Here is a 27,884-nt window from a genome sequence, read left to right as displayed (position 1 = left end):
AACCCAATATTGTACTGAATAATACAGAAAATAAATAACAGTGTAGATAAAACGTGTACTACTCCGAAAACTATTCGGAGTAGGGCTTACGTCCACGTGAAGTTTCAAGTTCCTTTTTTTTTCATGTGAACGTTCTGGCATAGCACTGAATACTGGACAATCGTCCTGAAACACCCTGAATAGGCAGAATTTAGTGTCAATATTACCAGCTCACTGTCACAGCAGGTTGGAGCTCAACATAATGGAAGTATAAGAAGTTGTCCGCCAAGCTTTTATGAATGTGTATCTTATCTTGTCTTCTGGGATGACAAACCCTCACGGCTGCTTCTTGTTCGCTGGGGAATTAGGCAGCAGCAACCAATTTTCATTGGAGAATTGTAATTATTACTACAATACCAGTCAATGTATGTAGGTTACAGATGTAGAAGAGATACATGAATCTGAGGCTGTATTTCCGATTCCTTGAATGTGCATGTGCTGAGCCACTACTGCATGAGAATTTGTATTTCCTGTTCCTTGAATGTGTAAGCCCTGGGGCCAAAGTGAAGCTGCAGTATCTAAGGTGGGTGCCCACATGATCTGGTAGAGCCCTTCTTCACAGCCGCTGCTCTAATAACGCACACTATAATGCATTATAATTCTAGATATTTGCAAGTCGTATCCAGTATGTATGATACGTTCCCTCCATTATGATGCAGTGTCTTGTACCAAAAGAGCATCTCAGAAGGGTCCAATCTGAAGGGGATTATAAGTTTCGCAGCCATTGTTAGTTTTAAGTGAAAAGTAAGAACGGAATAGTGGACTCGCTTAGATCGTAGGATTAGGATACCACAGCTGATAAAGAGACAGCAGCAGAGGTGAACACTATCTGAGATCGGTGAGGGCATGTCTCCTACTATAGATGGACAATGATAAAATAGAGCATCCTGAGCCGGCCGCTGTGGCCGAGCGGTTCTAGGCGCTTCAGTCTGGAACGGCGCGACCACTACGGTCGCAGGTTCAAATCCTTCCTCGGGCATAAATGTGTGTGATCTCCTTAAGGTAATTAGGTTTCAGTAGTTCAAATTTGTAGGGGAGTGATGACCTTAGATGTTAAGTCCCATAGTACTCAGAGCTATTTGAACCAGAGCATCCTAACAGCAGTGATGCAGTCTTCGTCATAGGAAATCTGCTGTTGTCGTCCTTTACGCGGAATCTAGTTCTGAAAATCACGGTTTTTGGTAGAACAATAACCTAATCGGTGGCAGTACTAGTAAATAAGGATCGTCAGATATTTCAACCGCAGTGTTACTTAATGGATGTTTAATGTTGCCTAAAGTGTAGATACTGTACGGATTGAAGGTATATTACACACATGGAAAGAGAAGAAGGATAATAAGGATTTAATATTTGTTGATGACGGAGTCATTACAAAAGGAAAAGGATAGAAGGAAAGTGTACGTGGCCTCGTGAAAGGAACCCTCCCGGCGATTGGCTTAAACAGCTCAGGGAAGCTACTCGTAACATAAATATTGATGGCTAGACGGAGATCATAACTGCTCTCCTAAGGAATGCGAGCCAATCCTCGTAACAACAGCTCATGGAAGCTACTCTGAACATAAGTATTGATGGCTACACGGAGATCACACGAGTAACTACTCTCCTAAGGAATGCGAGCCAAGCGTCGTAACAACAGCGCCGTTTCGATCTTTAACAGCCTTATGGAATACTGTAACCCTAAGGAGAAACGCTTACGTGGGACACGCGGCTTGAAAAGTGTAGTCAGTTTGGTAATGCAAGTATGTGTGGGGGGTGGGGGGTGGGGGTGGGGGGGGGGAAGAAGTTGTCGGATTACGATTGCAGTGGGCACCGAATCATTGAGATTGGACCTCGAATCAATGGAAAAGTGTAACCTGGTCAGATGAAGCATTTTCTTGCTATACCTGGACAATGATACGTGTCTTGGCAGTCTGTCATCAAGCCGAGCCGCTGCTCTAAAAATTCACCACGCCGTGGGTGGGGGACGGTTGGGGCAGTATTATAGTACGGAGGTCAATTACCTGGTCTTACATGACAGTTGAGGACCCTGAATATTATTGAGAACTACCTGCATCTCTTCATGCTTAATGCCTTACTTGATAGCGATGGCATCCTTCCGCTGAGTCACTGTCCGCGTTAGAAAGCCAAAATCGTGCTACAGAGGTTTGAGAAGCACAATGGTTCACTCACGTTGATGTCTCGGCCACTAAATTCGCCTGATATGAACCGGATGGAACACATCTGGGACCTTGACGGGTGCCAAATCCACGTCTACAAATCGCCGGCACCTGGGTTACAGGAGTTGCGTATCCTTTGCCTAGACATCAGGTGTCACATACATCTGGGAACCTGAGGCTGTGAGACTGAACCATAAGGTAATGAAGACGCTTGATCTTCCCGACGGAGAGCGAATTCAGTCTGAGCGGTGTTTCTGGACGTATCGTCACGTGTGAGAGTTGGGAACACATAATGCACCCAGGAACATTGATGAACTTGAACGTTTTCTTCGTGCACGCTTTAAGGTGTGGGGGGGGGCTTAATGTTTTATGAGTTACTGACCTCCAAATATTCTAACACGGTACACTAACGTGTCAACGTTATGGTGACACTTTACTCCTTCGTCATGTGCGACTTTTCAGCAATGCATTGGGCCCTGGCTCCGTTTTTATGGATGACAGTGAGTGGCCCCATCGAAGTGAGCAGGTGAAGGAGCTCTTACAACGAGAGGAAATTTGGCAAGTGGACAAGCTTGTCCGTTTCCCTCAACTTGAATCTGATTAGCACATTTGGGATGCGTTGGGGAGACTTCTTACAGAATGTCCACATGCACAAAGGACCACTCAGCAGTTGTCATCCGCACTGGAGGAGGAATGGAACATCATAACTCAAGAACTCCTTACCAGCCCCGTAAACAGCATGGGAGGACGTTGTAGGGCATGCACTGCTGTCCTTGGTGATCTTTCGCCCTCTTAACAAAGACGTCCCGCCTTTTGTTATGTCCAGGGGACCATCATATATCGCGGTTACTTCGCTGTTGTTCTATGTATGGTCAAAGGTTTATCGAGATATGTCACTTGGTAGTGACACACCATTAAACAGTTCTTATCATCCAGAAGTTACGCACAGCAGTATGTACACTCCTGGAAATGGGAAAAAGAACACATTGACACCGGTGTGTCAGACCCACCATACTTGCTCCGGACATTGCGAGAGGGCTGTACAAGCAATGATCACACGCACGGCACAGCGGACACACCAGGAACCGCGGTGTTGGCCGTCGAATGGCGCTAGCTGCGCAGCATTTGCGCACCGCCGCCGTCAGTGTCAGCCAGTTTGCCGTGGCATACGGAGCTCCATCGCAGTCTTTAACACTGGTAGCATGGCGCGACAGCGTGGACGTGAACCGTATGTGCAGTTGACGGACTTTGAGCGAGGGCGTATAGTGGGCATGCGGGAGGCCGGGTGGACGTACCGCCGAATTGCTCAACACGTGGGGCGTGAGGTCTCCACAGTACATCGATGTTGTCGCCAGTGGTCGGCGGAAGGTGCACGTGCCCGTCGACCTGGGACCGGACCGCAGCGACGCATGGATGCACGCCAAGACCGTAGGATCCTACGCAGTGCCGTAGGGGACCGCACCGCCACTTCCCAGCAAATTAGGGACGCTGTTGCTCCTGGGGTATCGGCGAGGACCATTCGGAACCGTCTCCATGAAGCTGGGCTACGGTCCCGCACACCGTTAGGCCGTCTTCCGCTCACGCCCCAACATCGTGCAGCCCGCCTCCAGTGGTGTCGCGACAGGCGTGAATGGAGGGACGAATGGAGACGTGTCGTCTTCAGCGATGAGAGTCGCTTCTGCCTTGGTGCCAATGATGGTCGAATGCGTGTTTGGCGCCGTGCAGGTGAGCGCCACAATCAGGACTGCATACGACCTTGGCACACAGGGCCAACACCCGGCATCATGGTGTGGGGAGCGATCTCCTACACTGGCCGTACACCACTGGTGATCGTCGAGGGGACACTGAATAGTGCACGGTACATCCAAACCGTCATCGAACCCATCGTTCTACCATTCCTAGACCGGCAAGGGAACTTGCTGTTCCAACAGGACAATGCACGTCCGCATGTATCCCGTGCCACCCAACGTGCTCTAGAAGGTGTAAGTCAACTACCCTGGCCAACAAGATCTCCGGATCTGTCCCCCATTGAGCATGTTTGGGACTGGATGAAGCGTCGTCTCACGCGCTCTGCACGTCCAGCACGAACGCTGGTCCAACTGAGGCGCCAGGTGGAAATGGCATGGCAAGCCGTTCCACAGGACTACATCCAGCATCTCTACGATCGTCTCCATGGGAGAATAGCAGCCTGCATTGCTGCGAAAGGTGGATATACACTGTACTAGTGCCGACATTGTGCATGCTCTGTTGCCTGTGTCTATGTGCCTGTGGTTCTGTCAGTGTGATCATGTGATGTATCTGACCCCAGGAATGTGTCAATAAAGTTTCCCCTTCCTGGGACAATGAATTCACGGTGTTCTTATTTCAATTTCCAGGAGTGTATATGGTATTGCTCAATCGTCCTAATACACAAAAGGAGTTTATTTGAACTATTAGGCATACTAAAGTCGATTTTTACACCTGCAAAATGCGAATGACATTTGTTGATTAATGAATGCACTGACACATGGCAGTTTACACGATCATGTTTAGCAGATTCCAGTCCAGACCTCCTTATCTCATCCCTGCGTTTTAAATTCTCCATCAAGTCCCGGTAACGAGTGAAACAATTCTGTAAATATGGCAGAATAGTCAGCTTGATATTATGTTGTATTAAGCTCAAAGAATGGCTCAGTGGCTTATTGATAAGTGAATATATCTATGTTTTATCCAAATTATTTCATTTAACGGGGAAAAAATGACAATTACTCACGTGAACCCCGAGTTCCATTCCAGGTTGTCCATGAGACTCCAGGCTGTGTATCCGATAACTGGAACACCGTCAGTGTTTATCGCCTCCAGGACAGCTCCGAGGTATGCCTAGAAATAAGAGAGCGCATTCTTGGTAATGGTATGCCTTTAGAAATAAAAAATTTGTTTTCATATCTGTGTGAAAATTTCTACTTACAGTAAAATATTGGATGCGGTCAGTATCGTTCAGTCCTCCAGAATTGGAGTAACCGTTCTCTGAAATGATGATTGGGTATCCAGGATACTGATTGGCAACCCAGTTCAGTTGATTCCGCAGTCCCCAAGGATGACGCTGAAAGTTAGGATACGAATTACAGACGCTATTTCTGTCCCTACGAATTTCTTAAAAGTGGATGTGCAGCTATAATATTTGCTTTTTAGGAAGTTTAATTTCTATGCTACTTGGCCATTTAGTACACTGTACTAATTACGTCTTTCTTTTTTTTCGATTCCTCCGACTTCTATATTACACTGTATACTATGCATGTACTCAGGCGGGATTTCTCATAACTAAAAGAGTTAGTCATATACTAAGAAAATGAGACCTGGGCAGCGTTAGTCCTTAGTCCTTACACGTACCCCCTACAGTCCCAATATCCCCATGCGATTTCCAAATGTTTGGAGTCCTGAAGAAGATTTTCACTGCTGTCGATTTGCTTCTGACGAAGAGGTGCTCTCCTGAGTACAACCACGACTTTTCCATGGAGGCATTGACCATCTTACCACAGAATGCGATAAATGCATTGACAGTTATGGCGATTACTTTTGAAATAATCAAGAATTTACTTATTTGTTTTCCATCTGTCTCGGTTTCATTCAACTGCCCGTTACATTCTAGCCTGAAATATCAGCATCCACAAAGATATTGTGGTTAAATGCAAATGTAAATTTTGGTTTATACAGCAACAGGGATACAGAAATCAATATCCATTGACAATGTACGTTCATACACAAGTCAAAAAAAGTTTTGCATCACCCTGGTTCCCAGAACTCCTGAAGATATACGTTGACTGTGGATATTGTATCACAGACATACTCCATTTCACTGTTCGGGGATGTCACTAATCCCTTCCAAAGATGTAAACAACCACAAATGAGCAGCACCTAGTAGACTGAGGGGGTCCGACAGCCGATCAGTTCCAGACATGGAAGGAGGTACATGGCTCGTGTTGTCTGTAGTTCAACCATGCCTAAAACGTCAATATTGCGGTTCTATCGCGTCCGCATTGTTACTTGACGCCAGAAAGGGCTCTCAACATGGGAAGTGTCCAGGCGTCTCGGAGTGAACCAAAGCGATGTTGTCCTGAAATGGAGAAGATACAGAGAGACAGGAACTGTCGATGACATGCCGCGCTCAGCCCACCCAAGGGCTACTACTGTAATGTATTACTGCTACCTACAGATTATGGCTCAGGGGAACACTGACAGCAATGCTACTGTGTTGAATAATGCCTTTCGTGTAGCCACAAGTCATAATGTTAGGACTCAAACGGTGAGCAATAGGCTGCATGATGCGCAACTTCACTCCCGACTTACATGGCGAGGTCCATCTTTGCAGCCACGCACCATGCAGCGCGACACAGATGGATCCAACAACATGCCGAATGGGCCGCTCAGGACTGGCATCACGTTTTCTTCAACGATGAGGGTCGCATATGCCTTCAACCAAACAGTCGTCGGAGACGTGTTTGGAGGCAACCCGGACAGGCTAAGCGCCTTAGACACAGTCCAGCGAGTGCAGCAAGGTAGAGGTTCTCTGTTGTTTTGGGGTGGCATTATGTGGAGCCAACGTACGCCGCTGGGGGTCGTGGAAGGCGCCGTAACAGCTGTATGATTTGTGAATGCCATCCTCCGACCGATAGTGCAACCATATTGGCAGCATATTGGTGAAGAATTCGTCTTCATGGACAACAGTTCCTTCAGAATAACGACATCGCTCGACTTGAGTGGCCAGCATGTTCTCCAGACATGAGCCCTATCGAACATGCCTGCACAGATTGCAAAGGGCTGTTTATAGACGACGTGACCAACCAACCACTCTGAGGGATATACGCCGAATCGCAGTTGAGGAGTGAGACAATCTGAACCAACAGTGCCTTGATGAACTCGTGGATAGTATGCCACACGAATAAAGTCATCCATCAATGCAAGAGGACCTGCTACTGGGTATCAGAGGTACCTGTGTGTACAGCAATCTGGACCACCACCCGTGAAGGTCTCGCTGCATGGGGATACAACATGCAATGCGTAGTTTCTATGAGCAATAAAAAGGGCAGATATGATGTTTATGTTGATCTCTACTCAATTTTTTTGTACAGGTTCCGGAACTCTCAGAACTAAGGTGATGAATTTTTTTTTATGTGTGTGTATGAGAATTTACGTGAATGAAGAGATCTAATCAGTTGTCAATAAATATACGTTTCCATTATCAAGTCAGTGGAAGAATATATTGTTAATGTAGTCGAAGTATACTTATTACAAAATGACAACATATACAAGTAAGCCGGCCGAAGTGGCCGTGCGGTTAAAGGCGCTGCAGTCTGGAACCGCAAGACCGCTACGGTCGCAGGTTCGAATCCTGCCTCGGGCATGGATGTTTGTGATGTCCTTAGGTTAGTTAGGTTTAACTAGTTCCAAGTTCTAGGGGACTAATGACCTCAGCAGTTGAGTCCCATAGTGCTCAGAGCCATTTGAACCATTTTTTATACAAGTAAACATGTTTGTAAGCTGGCAGTAAGATGGTAATAATTATAAAAGTAGTATTACTTTCCCTAAAACATTTATGACTGTAGGCTGCATTTAATTTTTTTGCCTATCACAGTGAGTTCAAAGGGTGGTAAAAATGTGAAAATAAATAATTTAAATCTGGGTCAAAATGCTGAGTCTGATTTTGTATCGCATTTTGTGAGCTGTGTGCTATTATATATTTGGTAACAAAATTCCAATGGTATCCCGTTACAAAAAACTATCAGCAAAATTTACAAAACTGCTCGGCGAAAAATAGTCTTGATTAATGAGAACGTAACTACAATACTTTATCATGGTCATGAGCTACAGGGATAAAGATCTGATGTGTTCCATTTTATAACCAATGCGTTTGTAAGGTAGTATGCAATATTTCAATTCAAAAGCCTCTGACCGCATTTCAGAAGTTGTTACCAGTAGTATGTACTAACAGCCGAAAGTAAGAAGTAGAATGTATTTCTAAGAGTGGATGGGAACGTGAGCTATAGCAAATACACAGTAACAATTTTATTATCTTTGTAATCACCAGTTTATAAAAAGTTTGGTGCCACCAGAATTTTTTTCACTATCGCACTGTGGCTCCTTGTAGTTCTGTACAAGCAGCAATTTGAGCTCACCTCGTAAGACGATGAAATTACAGCAGAGTCCCTTGTTTTGGAAGGTGATTCGCCTGTCACGCCTGACGTCACGTAGTTCGTTGTGTAGTGGTTCATCCCAAAAAAGTCTGCCGACCCTGTAACAAAGTTTATTCCGCTATTTCAGCCATCTGATAAAACGATAGAACTGCTCTAATTTCACGAACAGATTTATAAAGCTTTGTCTGTCTCTGTCTGTAGTGATGCTTTGTTTCACTAAGTAATGGCAACGCTGTGGAAATTATTTACGAGTAATGATTCACGTGAAAGTGCTTTAGGAAGACATATACATTCTCAAGGAACGATTGCCGAGTAAAGGTTTTCAGTCAATCCCTGACACAGACTCTAAGAGCGTCTTTGGTAGATGACTATACTCTATAGAACGTGATTAGGGAAACAGGACTAGGCTGGTTCACGATTTCAGAATGTCACAAATAAATTATGATATTTTTAACCACTATAATTATATAATATTTAGTTTTTGTTCCTTCAATAAATATTGTATTAACACCTATATCTCTTCATCCATAACCAATGAATAAAACAATATGACTGTAAGTATGCAATATTTGTGTTTCGGACGTTTGTGAAGGGTGTAGAACAAAATTCTAGAAACCACCAATTTAAAAAATGGATCACTAAATCCAAAGGGGGCAAACTAACTGTCACTACACTTTGTGGCACATAAAGCTCACTTCCTATGTCAGAGGAAATGGTTAGTAAACAAGTATAACGTGCTACAGAACTCTCCTATTGCAACGATCAATAGTTGTATGTTGCTACAAGAATGAATGATGTGAAGTACAGAATAGAGTTGTAACGGTTCAGTGTTGCCATGAACTTTCGGAATCACATCACTTCAGTTCCTGTGTAGCCACTGTTATTAGTTTTAGAACTAGAAATTCCAAAAAAATTTACAGAGCTTGATGTACATATATACATAGCAGCGTATGTACCTACAAGACCACTAGTGCACCGTTTAATCTTCCAGAATACGTTTCAAAAGAACTAATACGCTGAATATGGACTTTGATACCGTTCTTCGTGATGAAACGTGGAAAGTATTTGTGCTGTTTTTGAACAAACAAATGTGCAGCGCGACGGACAGTATAGTTCATTCAAAAGGAGTCCAGGACGAAACTTCAGAAATCCATTCCACGTAATGCAGCTGACTATCTCGGAAGTACGATGCAATGGTCGTTGCTTTGTGCGCAAAATATTCTCTCACCAATATAAAAACTGTTCAATTTTCAGCCGGTACTGCTTGAGGGAAACAAGTAGTTTTTACAATATTTCTATAAACGGTTATGTTGATATCCCACCGATAATACTTTGTAGTGTAAGAGAATACAAGGCAAATCAGCCATATCACAATCTTCACTGAATCTTATAGTCGCCTTTCACGCCCGAATGTGATTGCCACATCATATACCGAGCGTAACCGGCCATACGGAACAGCTCTGTGTAGCTCCTTATACAGAGCTGTTCAAGCATTTTGTACAGAGTGCTGCCGTGATAATGATGCGTCCCGTAACGGATGGTGCACAAAGGTTAGGTGTTATATCTTACAAGAACCGAGTGAGTACGTCTCTCAGAAATGCTACACACTGGTGCTATTAATCGGAAAGGACCCTGATACGGACTTGTGAACCTACCATTGACTACATCCGCTCACAAGTTAACTCCAAATCTGTGTTTGCGATGTTACAAGGAGTTCGCCTTGTGAATATATTGGTCATGGTATGGAAAGTAAAGACACCAGACAGAAAGGTCTGAAGCATAGAAGCGAAATTGACGAAAAATCAAGACACACTCATACGATTAGACAGCCTAGAAAAAGCGTTAGACAGTATAAAATGTTGCAAGTTGATCAGAATTCTGTGAGAAATAGGAGTGAGCTACAGGAAAAGACGGGTAATACACTAGGTTCAAGAACCAAGGACGAACAATAAGACTGGAAAACCAAAAACGAAGTACTCGTATTAGGAAGGATATAAGACAGGGATATAGTCTTTCGATTCTAATTTTCAATCGATACATCGAAGGAGCAATAATGGAAGCAAAACAAAGGTTCAAAAGTGGGAATAAGATGCAGGCTGAAAGGATATGAATGATAGGTTCCCTGATGACATTTATATCGCCAGTGAAAGTGAAGAACAATCACAGGATCTGTTGAATGGAGTGAACAGTCTAGCGATTACAGAATAAGGACTGAGAGTAAACCAGAAAAAGATAAAACTAATGAGGAATAGGAGAAATGAGAGTAGCGAGAATTTTTAACATCAGAACCGGTAATCGCGAAGTAAGTGATATTAAGGAATTCTTCTAAATTTGAAGCAAAGTAATCCACGACGGATGAAACAAGAACATAAAAATCGGACTAGGACAGCCAAAGATGGCATTTCTGGCAGAGGGAAGTCTAGTGGCATCAAACACAGGCCTCAGTTTGAGCAAGAAGTATCTGAAACTGATCGTTGGAAGCACAACATCATATGCTAGTGAATCACTGACAGTTGTAAAACCAGAACAGAAGATAATCGAATGTTAGAGATGTGCTGTAGAAGAATGTTGAAAACCAGGGGCACTGATAAGATATGTAATGAGGTTCTACGCAGAGTCAGCAAAGAAAGAAATATATGGAAATTACTGACAACAAGGAGTGATTGGGTGATAGCACACGTTTTACGATATCAGGGAATAACGCTCATGGCAATAGAGGGAGACGCAGAGGGTAAAAACTGTAGGAGGAGACAGAGATTGGAAAACATCCAACAAATAAATGATGAAGTAGGGTGCAATGCTTCTCTGAGATGAAGAAGTTAGTGAAGGAGAGGAATTCGTGGCAGCCTACATAAAACCAGCCAGAAGACCTATGACCCAAAAAAAAAAAGACTGAATGGTATGTATAACTGAGCGATAGATTGCTAGCGAGTTGCAGCATAGTGACCAAAGCAGAACGGCAAGTAAGAGCGGTCTGAGGGGCCACAAGTGAGCAAATATGTACCAGGTCGCTCAGTGGAGAGTGGGAGAATACATCATCTGTGGTGAAATTGTATAACATAAAATGTTTGCTACCCATATTGGATTATTCTCAAACTTCAGTTACCGGCTTAGAAAGAACAAGCTATGATAATAATTCTGTATTGGTTTGCATACTCCAGGTACTCATTTATATCCCCTTCTCACAACAGGGCAGCACGCCGCTACAGATGATATGGGAAAATGTCGCACCCAGAGATAAAGTGGAGTCTCGTGTGGCGATAGCTTTCCTGCATCCACAGGGCAACAAATCTGAATCAGTCATGTTGAATTGAAGAAATACTACAAAAGTAATGCAAAATCGTGTGAAACAGTACCATTGGAAGATATACATATGTAGCACAGGAAGAGTACATCGAAACGTTAGGTTCTGACTTACATTTATAGTGGGAAAGAATATGCTTTCCAATGAACTGTAAATACCGAACAATGAGAGGATAACTGAAATTTAAGTTTGTTAGTACCTGTGAGACTGACAGAAACAAAAATGAAGGGTATGTGTGTATTAGTCATATGATGACAGAGCTTCAACGATTATCAGTTTTTTCGAAACTACTTTATTTGCAGTTACAATGAGCAGAACATTAACAGTTACATACAGTCTCAAGACTAGCACCTTCTTCAGGTATTGTATCCTTATATTCTCCTCTTGAAGGTAATGTTCGCTAGGGAATTGTTATTTTCTTACCTACAGACAATTGAAAAATGTACATGCTATAAGAGTACACTATCCGTACAGAAGCTCATTATAAGTACAACAGTTGACTCTACGCAGAGAGGTTGGATGCAAATAATATTGTTTTGACAAGCGAGAGAATTCAGAAAGATCTGTGTATGAAGTGTGCTTAACGTCCCGAGGAGAATGGTAACGTTGGGAATGTATAGTCTTTACAATCAGTAGTGTTGTAGGCACAAAAAGCTATGGTATCATCCTTGTTGTTGAACGATTACAGGATCATAATAGTCAGATGTATTGAATGTTTGTCTCATAATTTTACTTGACGCTTCATATTTAATCGAAGACACTTTGTTGCACATGGTATAACACTGAAACGAATTGATGTAGTTTATTTTTAATCAGAAGGTTTCCTCGTGAGTTAGTTTTCATTGTTCTCTGCTTCTGCATCAATACATCGGTATCAAGACTTGCCTAGGAGTGCAGAAAAGGTCTATTGAGATGGAACTCAACATCCACTGCCCTTCATTTTCGAGTGACGACATGACTCACTCACAAAATATCATTAGAACTACTGACCTAAAATGGACAATTTGTATCGCAACCAGGTCCTGTCTTGTACTAGATGAAGTTATGTCCTAAGTTGTTGAATCCCGGTTGTTCTGTTTTTATATACTCAAGTGTATTTATATACTCACCCCTAGTGTATTCGATCTCTTCCTGTGTGAAAGTTGGCAGCCTTGATCGGGGCCGCCCCTCAGCCTCGCTGTTGGCATCCACTAACTGGCGCACTACAGCTGGGTAATCCCCATCCTGAGAGTAGATAGGGTGTGCAAAGATGCCCATCTGAAGAGGAGAGTGACACATTAGCCTCCCTCACAGTGTTCAGTGTGCTGTATCTAGGCCTTGTGAGTACCGTGATTATTGTTCGTTGAACACTCTAAATAAATAGCAACATACTGGATAGTTATAGAAGGTCCAGCTGGTTGAGGGCAGTATTATGACACTCACCTGAAATTGTCGTGCTCTCTCACCAGCCTCTTCGTCCTCTGTCGAGTTAGTCAGTGCTGCCGGCCAATCCATATTAAGAGTAATACCCACACTACCTGCAAAACATATGAAAATAGCCACTTCAGTTTATTCGTTGAAATGTTGAACAAAATAATATTGATAGACTGGAAACAATTATTTAAATTTATTCAAAGTGCCGGGGTATCGGAATAGATTTTTATCTACATTTCTGAGATAGAAATAATGTGGTCTTGAGTATTTCTTCACGCAGTTACCAAAATTTCTGCAAACTTTGTACAGATTTAATCCTAACTAATATAATCAAGGTTCTGATTTTTGATTTGCAAATTCAGGAGAGTCTATTTACAAACATTCGGTTCATAAGTCAGAAGAGCACATCATTCTGCCTTCGGTACTTACGCCTGTCACTGGGTAATTCTAAAGAACCTGATAATAATTTTAATTACAATTAAGGGGCTTTAAAAATGTTCATTTTAATTTGTAACAAGGAATATATAACAAGAATTCACTTTTTCTAGAATTCTGTGACTGCAACTGTAAGCAATAAGCTCTACTGCAGTTAGGCAACAATGCAGTCTCTGAAACCTACTATAGGGTATTTGATGAAACTTTTACACTGCCTTTCATTTCTCTGATAATGAAACAGTTTTCATGGACAAAAGAAGTAACTGTCCAGCTCTCCTATTTAGTAAGTGGAGGACTTTTTTGTGCATGACACTGTGCTACTGTAGAGTATACGACATTCTAATCAGATTCAAACTTATTCGATACTTGTTGAGAACAACCTTCCGCTTCAAGTTAATGATACACTTGGAACGTTATTCGTAATTCCAAAATATTCCGCCGCGCGGGATAGCCTCGTGGTCTAGGGCGCCTTGTTACGCTCCGTGCGGCTCCCCCCGTGGTAGGGTTCGGTCCTCCCTCGGGCATGGGTGTGTGTGTCGTCCATAGCGTAATTTAGTTGCAGTTAAATTAAGTAGTGTGTAGGTTTAGGAACTGATGACCTCAGCAGTTTGGTCCCGTAAGACCTTACCACGAATTTCCAAATTTTCCAAAATATTCGTCTTTTACAAATTGTATTATGGGTATCGTTAAATCATATAACATATTTACTTGCTCCTGTTTGTCATTAAACCATGAAATTATCTCACCCGACACGAATTATATGCGTTAAGATTGTCCAGTCAAACTGTTAGGTAATACTAATAGAAAGAAATCTGTCTTGTAACTGTCTCTTGAACTAGTGGTTTCACAAACGATTATTTCGTCTGTAGGTGCCTGCCTTTGCAGAGGATGAAACAATCTGTGTTCGAAATAAATCAGTAAAGTTAGCGAGTGGAGGAATGGGAGAGTGTATTAGGCGGACTATAAAAAAAATCTCAAGTCGATGCATTTTGTTCTCAATGGGGAATTCACTTGGCTGACTTGTAGTTCTTCGCGGAGGGATAATATTCCTCGCCATTATAGTTACATTTTACTTCGAAAGTAAGCTTTCTGCTTCTTGCCATATGCCCATCCACTAGTTCAGTTATAATATCTTCATCCTGTTCATTTCTTTCTTTGTGTTACCAGAACAAGCGGCTACAACTATAAAGCACGATACCCTGACTAAAAATTCAGTTACATATAGCCTTTGTGTTGGTGAATAACTTCCCCTGCTCGAGGGCAAGTGGAACTGGTCATATCGTGGAGCTCTGTACAGGCCAACAGCACAGCAGTCGAGCGTACAATGTGCAACGAGTTTAGCTCGGCAAGATCGTGACTGGACGTTGACTGGCCGAACTTCGAGATTGTGCAGACACTGTCCCTCTCACGTCTCGCTTTGTCAAGGGGGTAACTCGAGACCGTAATTCGTCATAAATTGCAGTCAGATGTTAATTGTGTGGGGTCCAAATTGTTCGTGACATGAATCGTTATAAATCCTAGCAAACTGTGAATAGACGGACCAAAGCGCTGCAAAACATTCGCAAATCCAGTGCTGGACTCCAACAGCTGTAGAGTAACTCTGCCATCCAATAACACTCCCTCGCGTTTGATGTGTCACGGCAAAGGTGCAGAATCACCGCCAGTGCCTATACGCTAAGGAGACGGAACACATGATGTTGTTGTGGTCTTCAGTCCTGAGACTGGTTTGATGCAGTTCTCCATCCTACTCTACCCTGTGCAAGCTTCATCATCTCCCAGTAAGTACTGAAACCTACATCCTTCTGAATCTGTTTAGTGTATTCATCTCTTGGTCTCTCTCAACGTTTTTTACCCTCCACGCTGCCCTCCAATACTATAGTGGTGATCCCTTGATGCCTCAGAACGCGTCCTACCAACCGATCCCTTCTTCTAGTCAAGATGTGCCACAAACTTCTCTTCTACCCAGTCCTACTCAATACCTCCTCATTAGTTACGTGATCTACCCATCTTATCTTCAGCATTCTTCTGTAGCACCACATTTAAAAAGCTTCTATTCCCTTCTTGTCCAAAATATTTATCGTCCATGTTTCACTTCCATACATGGCTACACTCCATACTAATATTTCCCGAAACGACTTCCTTACACTTAAATCTATACTCGATGTTAACAAATTTCTCTTCTTAAAAAACGCTTTCCTTGCCATTGCCAGTCTACATTTTATATCCTCTCTACTTCGACCATCATCGGTTATTTTGCTCCCCAAAGAGCAAAACTGTTTTACTAATTTAAGTGTCTCAATATGGTACATATTCGCTACGAGATAATAACATGATAAGGGTACGTAATTAATAACATAGAGCGATGAATTCCAAAACGACCCCTTCAGCCATTTAATGGAAGTATGTTTACATACCTTGATTGTCGCTGCAAATACGTTCACGTTTGCATACCAAGTGAAGAAATTGGATTCGAATAGACGATCATTCGAGTCTTTTCATTAGAATACAAAACTCCGGAAGCTATCTTTAATTGTGTCAAATCAATGCAGTATCTCATTTGGGTAATAAGTGTGTAAGGAACACTACATGAACATTAGATTGCAACAGTGGGACCAAAATTACTTGTTCATTGACACTTAACACCTGGGAACTTGACACCTCCAATCAGAATTTTCAACGCGGAACACAAAGTGTGAGTTTATTTCCAATCTTCGAGTAGTCCAGCATACAAGCGCAATCTTTTATGAAGTCTTGTCCAGCATCTCATTTAACTATCAGCGGCCCAGCAGGCAAAGCAACGTTCATCAGCCGCTGGCTACCCACTCCATGTTAGTGGAGGCTTAACTAGATCAGATTAGATTAGATTAGATTAGTACTCGTTCCATAGATCATGAATACGACACTTCGTAATGATGTGGAACGTGTCAGGCACAATTGACATATGTGGCACTGCTGTAGCGACGTGTGATGCATGTCATGTTAATCGAAAGGCAGTGGAGTCCGCAAGAGAAATGCATTGGAGAAAGGTGTATTTGCCTCAGACACAGCCTTCACCAAAGTCCTTCACATGAAAGCAGCAGTTGCACAGTAGTGGGGCAGGGTGAGTCCAAAGTGAATTCATTGTCCCACGTCCACGCTACAACAACACCGCAACTCTCACGATGGAACGCTACTACGTCGATGACTTTGATCCAATGACAGGTGCACATAATACACTCCTGGAAATGGAAAAAAGAACACATTGACACCGGTGTGTCAGACCCACCATACTTGCTCCGGACACTGCGAGAGGGCTGTACAAGCAATGATCACACGCACGGCACAGCGGGCACACCAGGAACCGCGGTGTTGGCCGTCGAATGGCGCTAGCTGCGCAGCATTTGTGCACCGCCGCCGTCAGTGTCAGCCAGTTTGCCGTGGCATACGGAGCTCCATCGCAGTCTTTAACACTGGTAGCATGCCGCGACAGCGTGGACGTGAACCGTATGTGCAGTTGACGGACTTTGAGCGAGGGCGTATAGTGGGCATGCGGGAGGCCGGGTGGACGTACCGCCGAATTGCTCAACACGTGGGGCGTGAGGTCTCCACAGTACATCGATGTTGTCGCCAGTGGTCGGCGGAAGGTGCACGTGCCCGTCGACCTGGGACCGGACCGCAGCGACGCACGGATGCACGCCAAGACCGTAGGATCCTACGCAGTGCCGTAGGGGACCGCACCGCCACTTCCCAGCAAATTAGGGACGCTGTTGCTCCTGGGGTATCGGCGAGGACCATTCGGAACCGTCTCCATGAAGCTGGGCTACGGTCCCGCACACCGTTAGGCCGTCTTCCGCTCACGCCCCAACATCGTGCAGCCCGCCTCCAGTGGTGTCGCGACAGGCGTGAATGGAGGGACAAATGGAGACGTGTCGTCTTCAGCGATGAGAGTCGCTTCTGCCTTGGTGCCAGTGGTGGTCGTATGCGTGTTTGGCGCCGTGCAGGTGAGCGCCACAATCAGGACTGCATACGACCGAGGCACACAGGGCCAACACCCGGCATCATGGTGTGGGGAGCGATCTCCTACACTGGCCGTACACCACTGGTGATCGTCGAGGGGACACTGAATAGTGCACGGTACATCCAAACCGTCATCGAACCCATCGTTCTACCATTCCTAGACCGGCAAGGGAACTTGCTGTTCCAACAGGACAATGCACGTCCGCATGTATCCCGTGCCACCCAACGTGCTCTAGAAGGTGTAAGTCAACTACGCTGGCCAGCAAGATCTCCGGATCTATCCCCCATTGAGCATGTTTGGGACTGGATGAAGCGTCGTCTCACGCGCTCTGCACGTCCAGCACGAACGCTGGTCCAACTGAGGAGCCAGGTGGAAATGGCATGGCAAGCCGTTCCACAGGACTACATCCAGCATCTCTACGATCGTCTCCATGGGAGAATAGCAGCCTGCATTGCTGCGAAAGGTGGATATACACTGTACTAGTGCCGACATTGTGCTTGCTCTGTTGCCTGTGTCTATGTGCCTGTGGTTCTGTCAGTGTGATCATGTGATGTATCTGACCCCAGGAATGTGTCAATAAGGTTTCCCCTTCCTGGGACAATGAATTCACGGTGTTCTTATTTCAATTTCCAGGAGTGTATATTCTTTATTGTCTACCAAGCACTGATGAAAGAAAACGTTACGATCACCGGTTTAACAGTGTTCTGATACACTTACGAAACGCATTACAGCAGCTGTTCTGCGTGAGATGGATTGAAATTGTAGGTCTCCAGAGGTATGTAACAACAGATAGCTACCCACAGCTCACAAGGTTTCTGAGAATCATAGGCAAATTTTTTGTGAATGCAGAGTTGTAGCTGATAACGCAGAGCTGTTTGTCGGATTCAGATGAGGCGAATACGGTGGCAAGATCGTCAAAATAAGTTCACTGTCTTGCTCCTCAATCTTATGTGTCATGTTTGTACCTTTATTTCACGAGCAGTTATCCTGCCAACAGAGCGGACATCAGTTATGAGGACATGCTCACGTTATTCAAAAATGTTCACGTATTTCACACAGTTGACATTTTGCCTTACATAAATATCATATGTCCGACAGAAGCCCAGATGGAGGTCTCCAAAGCAGAATATTTCCTCTACCAGCCTGCGTCCATCACAGTGCATGCCTCATGCAGCCAATAACATGGATGGCGACATATCCAGACACGGCCATCGACTTGATGTATCACAAAACATGATTCAATCAACCAGCCGATTCAATCTCGACGATCCTATGCCATCTGCAGTGCTTATTTACGATATGGTTGTGTGCCGACCAGTGTGGCGAACGGTTCTAGGCGCTTCAGTCTGGAACCGCGCGATCGCTACGGTCGCAGGTTTGAATCCTGCCTCGGGCATGGATGTGTGTGATGTCCTTAGGTTTAATTAGTTCTAATTTCTAGGGGACTGATGACCTCACATGTCCAATCCCACTGTGCTCAGAGCCATTTGGTTGTGTCAATATTGGGACACATAGGGGTGCTCTGTTACGAAGCCCAATTTTTATCAATGTGCGCTCATCGGTACGCTGCGAAACAATTGTGCCTGCACTAGCGTTGTATTCTGTCGTCAGTTCTGGCACAGACAGCCGTCTGTCATGATTCATGATCGACAAAGCGAGGAAGTCTTTGACATCCACGTTCCATGATGATGCATGGATACCAAACACCTTTTCGCTCACTCGTGGTTTTAACTTTCCACAGATGCTCACGACAACAGAACGCAAATAGCCAACCATTCTAGCTGTTTCCGCGACGCTTGCTTCAGCTGCTCGCTCATAACAGTATGTCCTTCATGAACATCACTTATCTCAGTGGATTTCTCCCTTTGCGGCCCATATCGCCGTTATAGTGATTTATCAATCATCTCACTTTATACATACTTTACACATGGCATTCAGTATCGAACTTGGCTTTGGACATCATGTTTTGGTTCATCAGTGTATTTGTCTATCGTAAATTTTAAGAGCATCAGGAGGGCCCTCCATATATTCATGACGTACTGACCGTTCTGCGAGGCTCTGAACTGCTCATCATACAGGTGCCAGACCCTAGCGTGGGCTTTGACGATGGTGTGTGTCGCTAGGTAGTCGCCAATGCCCGATGCAGGTTGAGAGGGGGCGAAACCAGCCGTCGCGTAACCATTCACGAAGACGGCTGGCTCGTTGAATGTGATCCACCATTTCACCTGTGAAACCATACCCTGTCAATATGCTATCAGCTAAATTAGGTGTGAGTGAAGCCTGTAAGTATATTAAGATTTTGATTACCCTGTCACCGAAGTTTTCAAACAGTACCCTGGCGTATTCAACGAAGTAGTCTGCCAGCAACTCGTTGGGCCAGCCTCCGATGTACTGCAGTGCTTGAGGCAGGTCCCAGTGGTACATCGTTACCTGCAGAGGGCATAATACAGTGTGAAACCTTACAAAACTTTGCTCAAGTAATCATATTCATTTAATTATACCTGTAGTTGTTACAGGATTCTGAAGCAGAGGTTCAGGCTTAATGATGTCTCTAACTTTTTTTGTAACCAGTGTTTTGGTAATATATGATGATTCCAACCTAATATTATTACAACATCTATAGTACTGTCTTCGATAAGAAACGGGGCTGTACAAATTTAGAAAACGAGAACCTTACCTTATTTGGAATTTCTCGGAACCTAACTACCGATACAGCGTGTATACTTTTATGCAGATGGGAACAAGTAGCAATAGTGATGGAAGGATTATAGCAGTGCAGTGTGTGGTGGACAAACATAGTGTTGATGGGTGGAATACATATTTGTATGGTGAGCATGTTTGTACAAACCACTCTCAGCTTACAGGAATGACAGTTTTTCACTTCACTGCGCCAATTTTGGCTTGACATGTAAATTACAGCTATCCTTACTTTAACACTATGAACCTATGTCAATAAAAATTTGTATCCTGACTTCGTTGTTTAATTTTAATCACCGATTAAGTACACGGTGCGGTGGAAAAATAGGTTTCCTCAAGACTTTCAAGCACTAAACTCCTGGGACTAATGCATATAGAAAAGCAATGTCCCAACAACAGTGCGAGAGGGCAGCATTTGCCCATTTAGCACCAGAATAGAGATAGATATCGGCCGGGGTTTTACCAAAAAAACCTTGCACCATTTGCATGAGCTGATTGAGGGGAACAAACGGAAATGTAACCAATGAAATATGAACAGCAAATTCCGGCCTTTCTCCCGCGAAGTATCCAACCGTCACATCCATTACGAATTATGTAAAATATACGGAAGCTATCAACCTCATTGTGACTCCCAATCTTACCAATATGTGGCCTACACTTACACCACATTAGAAATGGTGACCATGTAGCATGAAGCACCCCACGTGCAAGGTACTAGCTTGTGCATTGCACCTATGAGCTGATATTAAATGGGCGCTGGCTACCTGTGCGATTGATTTTTATTGCGTTGTTGGCGAAAAGGATAGAAGTGCACTGGAAGTTAAAATAAAATATGACCGCCTTCGAATCGGTTGTGGAAAAAAAGGTGTGCACAGTAGGTGAATCGGAATTAAATTTGCATGTTTTCATTTATAGCTGTGTAGCTCTCCTCGATAGAAAAAAAGTCTGCTCAATTATAAGTTCCACACAGTGTAATTGACAAAAATTATGATAAAATGTTGTGTGTCTTCCTTTACAATATCCAAGACAGTCTGCTACGTTTCTTATGCCTAATGACGTCCACAACTTGAACGCAAGCATGACAGCGTGAAATGTTTCTGCCAGAAAACGATTTAACGTTACAATTTTTTTTTTATTTTCGTAGCAATAAAATCGTTTGCTTCACTGGGATTAGATCTTTGTATTTCGTCTGTTTACTGTCACAACCAGGACCTATAATGTATATTGACAAGAAGGTCATGACAGTATACAATTTATTTCAGCGTCCAAGTATTCAATGACTAACTTTAAGTGATGTGTCCGAAATTCGTAACATTTCCCCTATTTCTACTATTTTTACTGAAATTTTTTGCGTATGTTCCAAATTGTGAAGAGCACCCAAAACGTGCCGTCAGAGATAGAGAACCAACTAATATGCAGTGCAGTCGAATTGGTGTGACTGTTCGGATGTAGTCCGTGGGAAAAATCAATGTCACTAGGGAAAACTGCAACGGGAAAGGAACTGTGGTGTACAGTTTCTTGTTGAATGCAGTATGTACTATTGACTTGAGTTTAATCTCTTTTGCATAGTTTAATACGGTTATGGTGCACTACACAGAGGATCCTTCATTGGGATAGGAACGTTAAGCTCGTTTGCCACCTTGGTGGTAGGGGACCTGATTAGATTTCGTGTTGGAGCCATGTTTCACTCACCCTTCTCCCTGAATCCCTTTAACAACACAATTCATTCATTAAGCAATCACGATCTCGTTAAATTTCTTATTTGAAATAGTGAATGACGATACGTGACATCCAACAAGTCAATAGTGCCATCCACACCATACTGTAGGGCTGCTACCAAATTAGGAGTAAGATTTGTGGGAACGTGCTGTGGAACATTCCATTATCTGCCAGTAGCCGGGGAGAAGCGACAGATAACATTTCAGAAGACTATCTAAAATCACTGGGGAAAGTGGCAACAAAACGACTGTTCACGTTAGTGTCTACAATGTATGAATCCGGCGACATACCATCTGACGTTCGAAAAAATATTATCCACACTGTTCCGAAGACTGCAACAGCCAACTCGTGCGAGAATTTCCGCACAATCTGCTTAACAGCTCATGCATCCAAGTTGCCGAGAAGAAGAATATAGAGAAGAAGGAAAAGAAAATTCAAAATGGTTCAAATGGCTCTGAGCACTACGGGACTTAACTTCTGAGGTCATCAGTCCCATAGAACCTAGAACTGCTTAAACGTAAGTAACATAAGTACATCAGACACGCGGTTCCAGACTGTAGCGCCTAGAACCGCTCAGCCACTCCGGCCGGCGAAAAGAAAATTGAGGATGTGTTAGATGACGATCAGTTTCGTTATAGGAGGGGTAAAGGCACCAGGCAGGCATTCCTGACGTTGCGGTTGATAATATAACCAAGACTAAAGAAAAATCAAGACACGTTCATAGGATTTGTCGACCTGCAAAAAGTGTTCGACAATGTAAAATGGTGCAAGATGTTCGAAATTCTGAGAGAAGTAGGGGTAAGACACAGGGGGAGAGGCCGGCCGTGGTGGCCGAGCGGTTCTAGGCGCTTCAGTCTGGGACCGTGCTACCGCTACGGCCGCAGGTTCGAATCCTGCCTCGGGCATGGATGTGTGTGATGTCCTTAGGTTAGTTACGTTTAAGTAGTTCTAAGTTCTAGGGGACTGATGACCTCAGATGTTAAGTCCCATAGTGCTCAGAGCCAAGAGGAAATAATAATTGTGGACGACCAAGAACGAAGTGCTCGTATTAAATAGGTGTAAGAGAAGGATGTAGTCTTTCACCTCTACTGTTCAATCTGTACTTCGAAGAAGCAATGCTGAAAATAAAAGAAAGTTTCAAGAGTTGGATTAAAATTCAAGGTGAAAGGATATTAATGATACGATTCGAAGATGACATTGCTATCTTGAGTGAAAATGAAGAAGAATCGCATGATAAACTGAATGGGATGAACAGCCTAATGATTGCAGAACACGGACTGAGGGTAAATCGAAGAAAGACGAAAGCAGTGGGAATCAGCAGAAATGAGAACAGTGAGAAACTTAACGTCAAGATGATGGTAACGAAGTAGATGAAGTTAAGGAATTCTGCTATCTAGGCAGCAAAATAACCAATGATGGACGGAGCATGGAGGACATCGAAAGCAGACTAGCACTGGCCAAAGGGGCATTCCTCGGAGCAAGGAGGACATCGAAAGCAGACTAGCACTGGCCAAAGGGGCATTCCTGGCCAAGCGAAGTCTACTATTATCAAACATGGGCATTAATTTCAGGAAGAAATTTCTGAGAATGTGTGTATGGCGCACAGAATTGTATGGTAGTGAAACATGGACTGTGAGAAAAGCGGAACAGAAGAGCATCGAAGCATTTGAGATGTGGTGGTACAGACGAATGTAGAAAATTAGGTACACTAATAAGGTAAGGAATGAGGAAGTTATGCACAGAATCGGAGAGAAAAAGAGTATGTGAAAAACACTGACAAAGATAAGGGACAGGAATATAGGACATCTGTTAAGACATCAGCGAATGACTTCCATGGTACTAGAGGGAGCTGCAGAGGGTAAAATCTGTAGAGGAAGGAAGAGATTGGAATTCATCCACCAAATAATTGGAGGCGTAGGATTATCTCAGGAGGGAATTTTTGGCAGGCCACACCAAACCAGTCAGAAGACTGATGACTTTTTTAAAAAAGTAGGGGTGGTCAGGGAGGAGAAAAGAAGGTTCCCATTAAAATTAGATGTAAAAAGTGAGTATACAGAGACAGAATACATATTAGATGTTGTGAGAAACATCATATTTTAACAGACACAGGGGCGCATGTGCCAGTAGTTAGTAGTGATCTAGGAGGTTAGAGACGATGGAATTAACCACCCTAGATTGCTTAGGGTGGGTGGAAATAGATTTTCTGGTGGTGTGTGGAAGTAGTGTCTTATGTAAGCGGGGGTTGCAGCAATATCCTGGGGTTGGACTTTTTTCATAAACATCATGACAATATTGAAAATAGGTGACGTGTGGCGGAACTTAGTAGGTAGACATTAGAGCTAGTGGAAGCCATACCCAACGTTGATTTGTCGCGAGTTGGGTCAATCATAGTGGCCAGTCCGATCAAACCGCGCACAAATACATTAAGGCCTGATCGCAGGTTTGTATCCTAAAGGGCACTGGGACGTCGATTTGGGCGGGGCTGAAGCCAGACATACCATTCGATACGTTATACATAATATAACCATTAAAAATTAACTATGTATTAGATTCAGAAATATTTTTTATAAAAGGAGAAAATGTATTATAGACATGTAAGAGAGAGGTGACAGGAAAGTAGTACTCATCAGTATTGACAGTTTTGGGCTGAAGATGTAAAGTTTATAAAAAGGATCTTGATATTTAGATTGGGCTTATCTGAGAGGAGGATAGCTCCACAGAGGGGTATGCCATAAGCAACCATACGACACCGCTATGTCTGTATTATGTAAGAAGGTGAAACACCTAAAGGGAGGAGCTCTTGGTGGAATATGAGGATATATTCATTCCGTGGGGTCCGTTGCCTATGACACCAGTTACTCGTACACAGCTTTGACAGGGAAAGAAGCACCATTCTTCAGGAAACCATATCCAATACTCCAGTATTTGTAACCAGTTTTGGAGGAGTTTATTAACCAGCAGTTGTCTGATTGGATAATACAAACAAGCAATAGTCCATGCGGAGCAGGAATTGTCCTTGCGCCCAAACGTCTACAGAAGATTCCAAGAAATATAGATTACGCTTAAGTTACCACCATCTTAATAGGAAGACTGTAATAAATGCATACCTCATACACAACACCACAGAGACCTTTGGCAACTTGAGTTAGTGAACGTATGTTTCTATCATGGATTTTTAGAAGCGGATACCATTAGTTGTAAATGGTTCTGAATGACTGACCAAAGGCAGCATTTTTACCTTGCAGTCTTTAGCATATCAGAGGATGCCACCAGGCTGAAAAAATGCTATTACGATGTGGCAGCATTTGTTGGATGGATTTCTGAATGGGTTGAAACCACGCCAGTTATTAATGAGCAGTGATAGCTCGAATCGAATCATTGACTCAATAATTTGTCTGGTTTACATGGATCTCGATAGGTGGTACGATTATAGTACAGTGACCCTGGACTTACCGGTGCCGTGGCGACGTGAAGGGGAAAAAAAAAGGCCCAGCGTGCCCGCCGGGGAGTTGGTTAAGACTCGAGTCCTGGAGTACGACGCTGGCTGATGGCGGCCAGATCATTGGAAAATCACACCTGCGCGTTGAGGAAGACAGTATTTGACTTGGAGAAATCGTCGTCGTTGTTGGTGTTGTGAGTCTGCGATTGGATTGGATTGCAGTGACTACGGATTTGCCCGTCCGTTCGTTGACTGATATTTTAAGTGTTGGGACTGTACAGCACTTCTTGTGCAACAGCCTGTGTTATTTACCTGTCTGCTCAGTTCCTGCCTCGCATGTCTCTCTGAGATTTGTTGTAGTTTAATTTGATGGATGAGGTACAATTCTATTTACTCAGAGATGTGTATTTAACTTATCTTGTGTGATTTTAGGAATTATGAGGTTATTATGGGTCAAGTTGTGGCGTAAAATTGGAAAATTAATTAGACTTAGATACATCTTTAAAATTTTTTGCATCTCATTTATTATTTTTTTAGAGATTTGTGTTTTTCTTAAACATCTATTTTATTTTATTTTGGAGGCTGTTGTTAATATGTGTTTGAATAGTTTTAGACCCTATTGTACAAGCTGAAGACCTTGATATATTTCTTGGTGGCTAAGAGGTTATGCTAATTACCGTAAGCTATAGAGCTAAGGCTTATGCATCCTTCAAGATGATGATTGCGTTAACGGATCTGTATTGGTAAGGCCTTACATTCAAAGTATGTTTTCTGGATCTTAAGTTGTTCTCTCCGTTTTATCTGTTTCGAGTTAGCTTTTGTCCTTGAGATTCGTTGGGGAGTAGTGCTGTAAATTTTTCTTGTTTTAAACTACTTAAACATGTTAAGGAGTTTCTAAACGCGTAGCTGATGAATAATTTGCTGGCTTATTAGCATTAGCTCCTAAAGGCGCCGTTTGGCGAGTAACGTTAGAAGAAGCTGGAGTTATGTTGGCTTAATTTATTTGTTCTTGGACTGTAGTATTCTTGTCGACAGCTTTTGCTACTTGTATTCGTGAATGCCGGGCCCTCACGTGGCTATACTGCCGCGGCAGCGAGTGTGAGGTCTGTTGGGATTTTCAGTATGTGCTGGTAACTGGGGCGCCGCCGCAACGTGGTGCGCAAGTTTGTTTATGTCGATTGGCTACAGAGTGAGGTGAGTTTTATTAGTGTTGATTTTTATCAGCCTTCCTCTTTCCCATCTCATTGTTTAAACACATATACATACAAGCGCGTACTGAGTGGGACACCAAGGCATTGGAGAGACTGGGGCAGCTGTCAAATGCATATGAGGCTTACCACAACAAAGAGTGCGAGGTGGGTGATACTGTCTAGTGCTTATATATCAAAAGACGAGACGAAAATATTCGGGACGAGACACCAAGATTCTTATCAGCTAATAGAAACCACATATTCGGTCAGATTTAGGCTACCATTGTTGAAGAGGCCGACAATAGAGTATTGGATGTCTATGATCACTCAGAGACAGTCTGGAGGCGATCTCAAGGATAGTAAGGGTGGAAACAGAGGAGAAGCAAACATGAGGTAGTGGAGGAGCACACGTTAAAGTGTAAATGAACGAGTGCAGGGTGTGCAATATACACTGAGATCAAGCAAGCGGGAGACGTAGTTTTATTGTGTGTCTTAATAATTGCTTAAGATATTGTGTTTGGGGTACCGGGAGCAGTCCTGTTTTAGAATATGCTTCTTTTGTTTTACTTTGATAACAGGTGGTGACTAGTGACTGCAGTCTGTTTTAAGGTGGAAGGACAGTCCCTGTCCGCAGGTTGATATACACTGACAAGTATGGGGAAGATGTTGCTCATGGTATTGCTGTAAGTCTTTGCCTGGGGTACTCTGAGGCACTGCGGAATCCACTCCTGGGGGGAAGAGTTCTGTTTTCCATGTGTGATGATCTCGTGATTACTAGTCGTCAGTGGACATTGAGTTTAATATTTAATGTATGGGAATTCCAGAACGAAATAAGGAGACTGGAGGGGGTGTTTTTTGGTTTGTGACAGTTAACAAAGAACAGTGAGTACTTGGGGAAATGTCAGGAGAGAGTGAGAAATTGCATAAAGCGTATCGGCAGTTGCGAGAAAAGATTGAAAGCAGTGGAGATGGTTGCACATTCATTAGGACGGCAGAACAATGGTTTAGCAGACATCAGGAAAAGGATTTTGAAGCCTGTATGTGGAACAGCAGATGCTGGTGACATAAAGGAACTAAACAGGACCATGAAGGCAGTGAAGGCGTTGGGTAAGTTGGCATATCATGCAGTTAGCGAGCTTAGAGAGTAGAGTGTTGAACAACATGCATGTGTTCTGGAAGCTGACAAGGCAGGTGATGAGGTATGTGAACTAGAGGTCAGGCACATATAGGTAGAAGTAGTGGATGCACAGTCACCATGACAAGACTACCATAGACACTAGCCGCATGTGGGACGTGAGAGTGGAGATGACGAGCTTGTCAGAAGC

The 27,884-nt window shown here is 43.5% G+C and overlaps 1 protein-coding gene across 1 annotated transcript in view; it reads right to left on the bottom strand.

Moving 5' to 3' along the window:
• LOC124622478 (myrosinase 1-like) overlaps positions 1–27,884 on the bottom strand; it is a 39,400-nt gene that overhangs the window by 6,105 nt on the left and 5,411 nt on the right. The window contains exons 4-10 of the mRNA XM_047148186.1: positions 19,822–19,944; positions 19,559–19,739; positions 13,092–13,186; positions 12,779–12,926; positions 8,348–8,463; positions 5,143–5,277; positions 4,948–5,054 (exon numbers count right to left, since the gene is read on the bottom strand). Coding sequence (XP_047004142.1) covers positions 4,948–5,054; positions 5,143–5,277; positions 8,348–8,463; positions 12,779–12,926; positions 13,092–13,186; positions 19,559–19,739; positions 19,822–19,944 — 905 coding nt within the window. The remainder of the gene's footprint in view (positions 1–4,947; positions 5,055–5,142; positions 5,278–8,347; positions 8,464–12,778; positions 12,927–13,091; positions 13,187–19,558; positions 19,740–19,821; positions 19,945–27,884) is intronic.

This window comes from Schistocerca americana, chromosome 7, assembly GCF_021461395.2.
Source record: "Schistocerca americana isolate TAMUIC-IGC-003095 chromosome 7, iqSchAmer2.1, whole genome shotgun sequence".
Lineage (NCBI taxonomy): Eukaryota > Metazoa > Arthropoda > Insecta > Orthoptera > Acrididae > Schistocerca > Schistocerca americana.
Note: the sequence above shows the minus strand (reverse complement) of the source record. Positions and strands in the feature narration are given on the sequence as shown.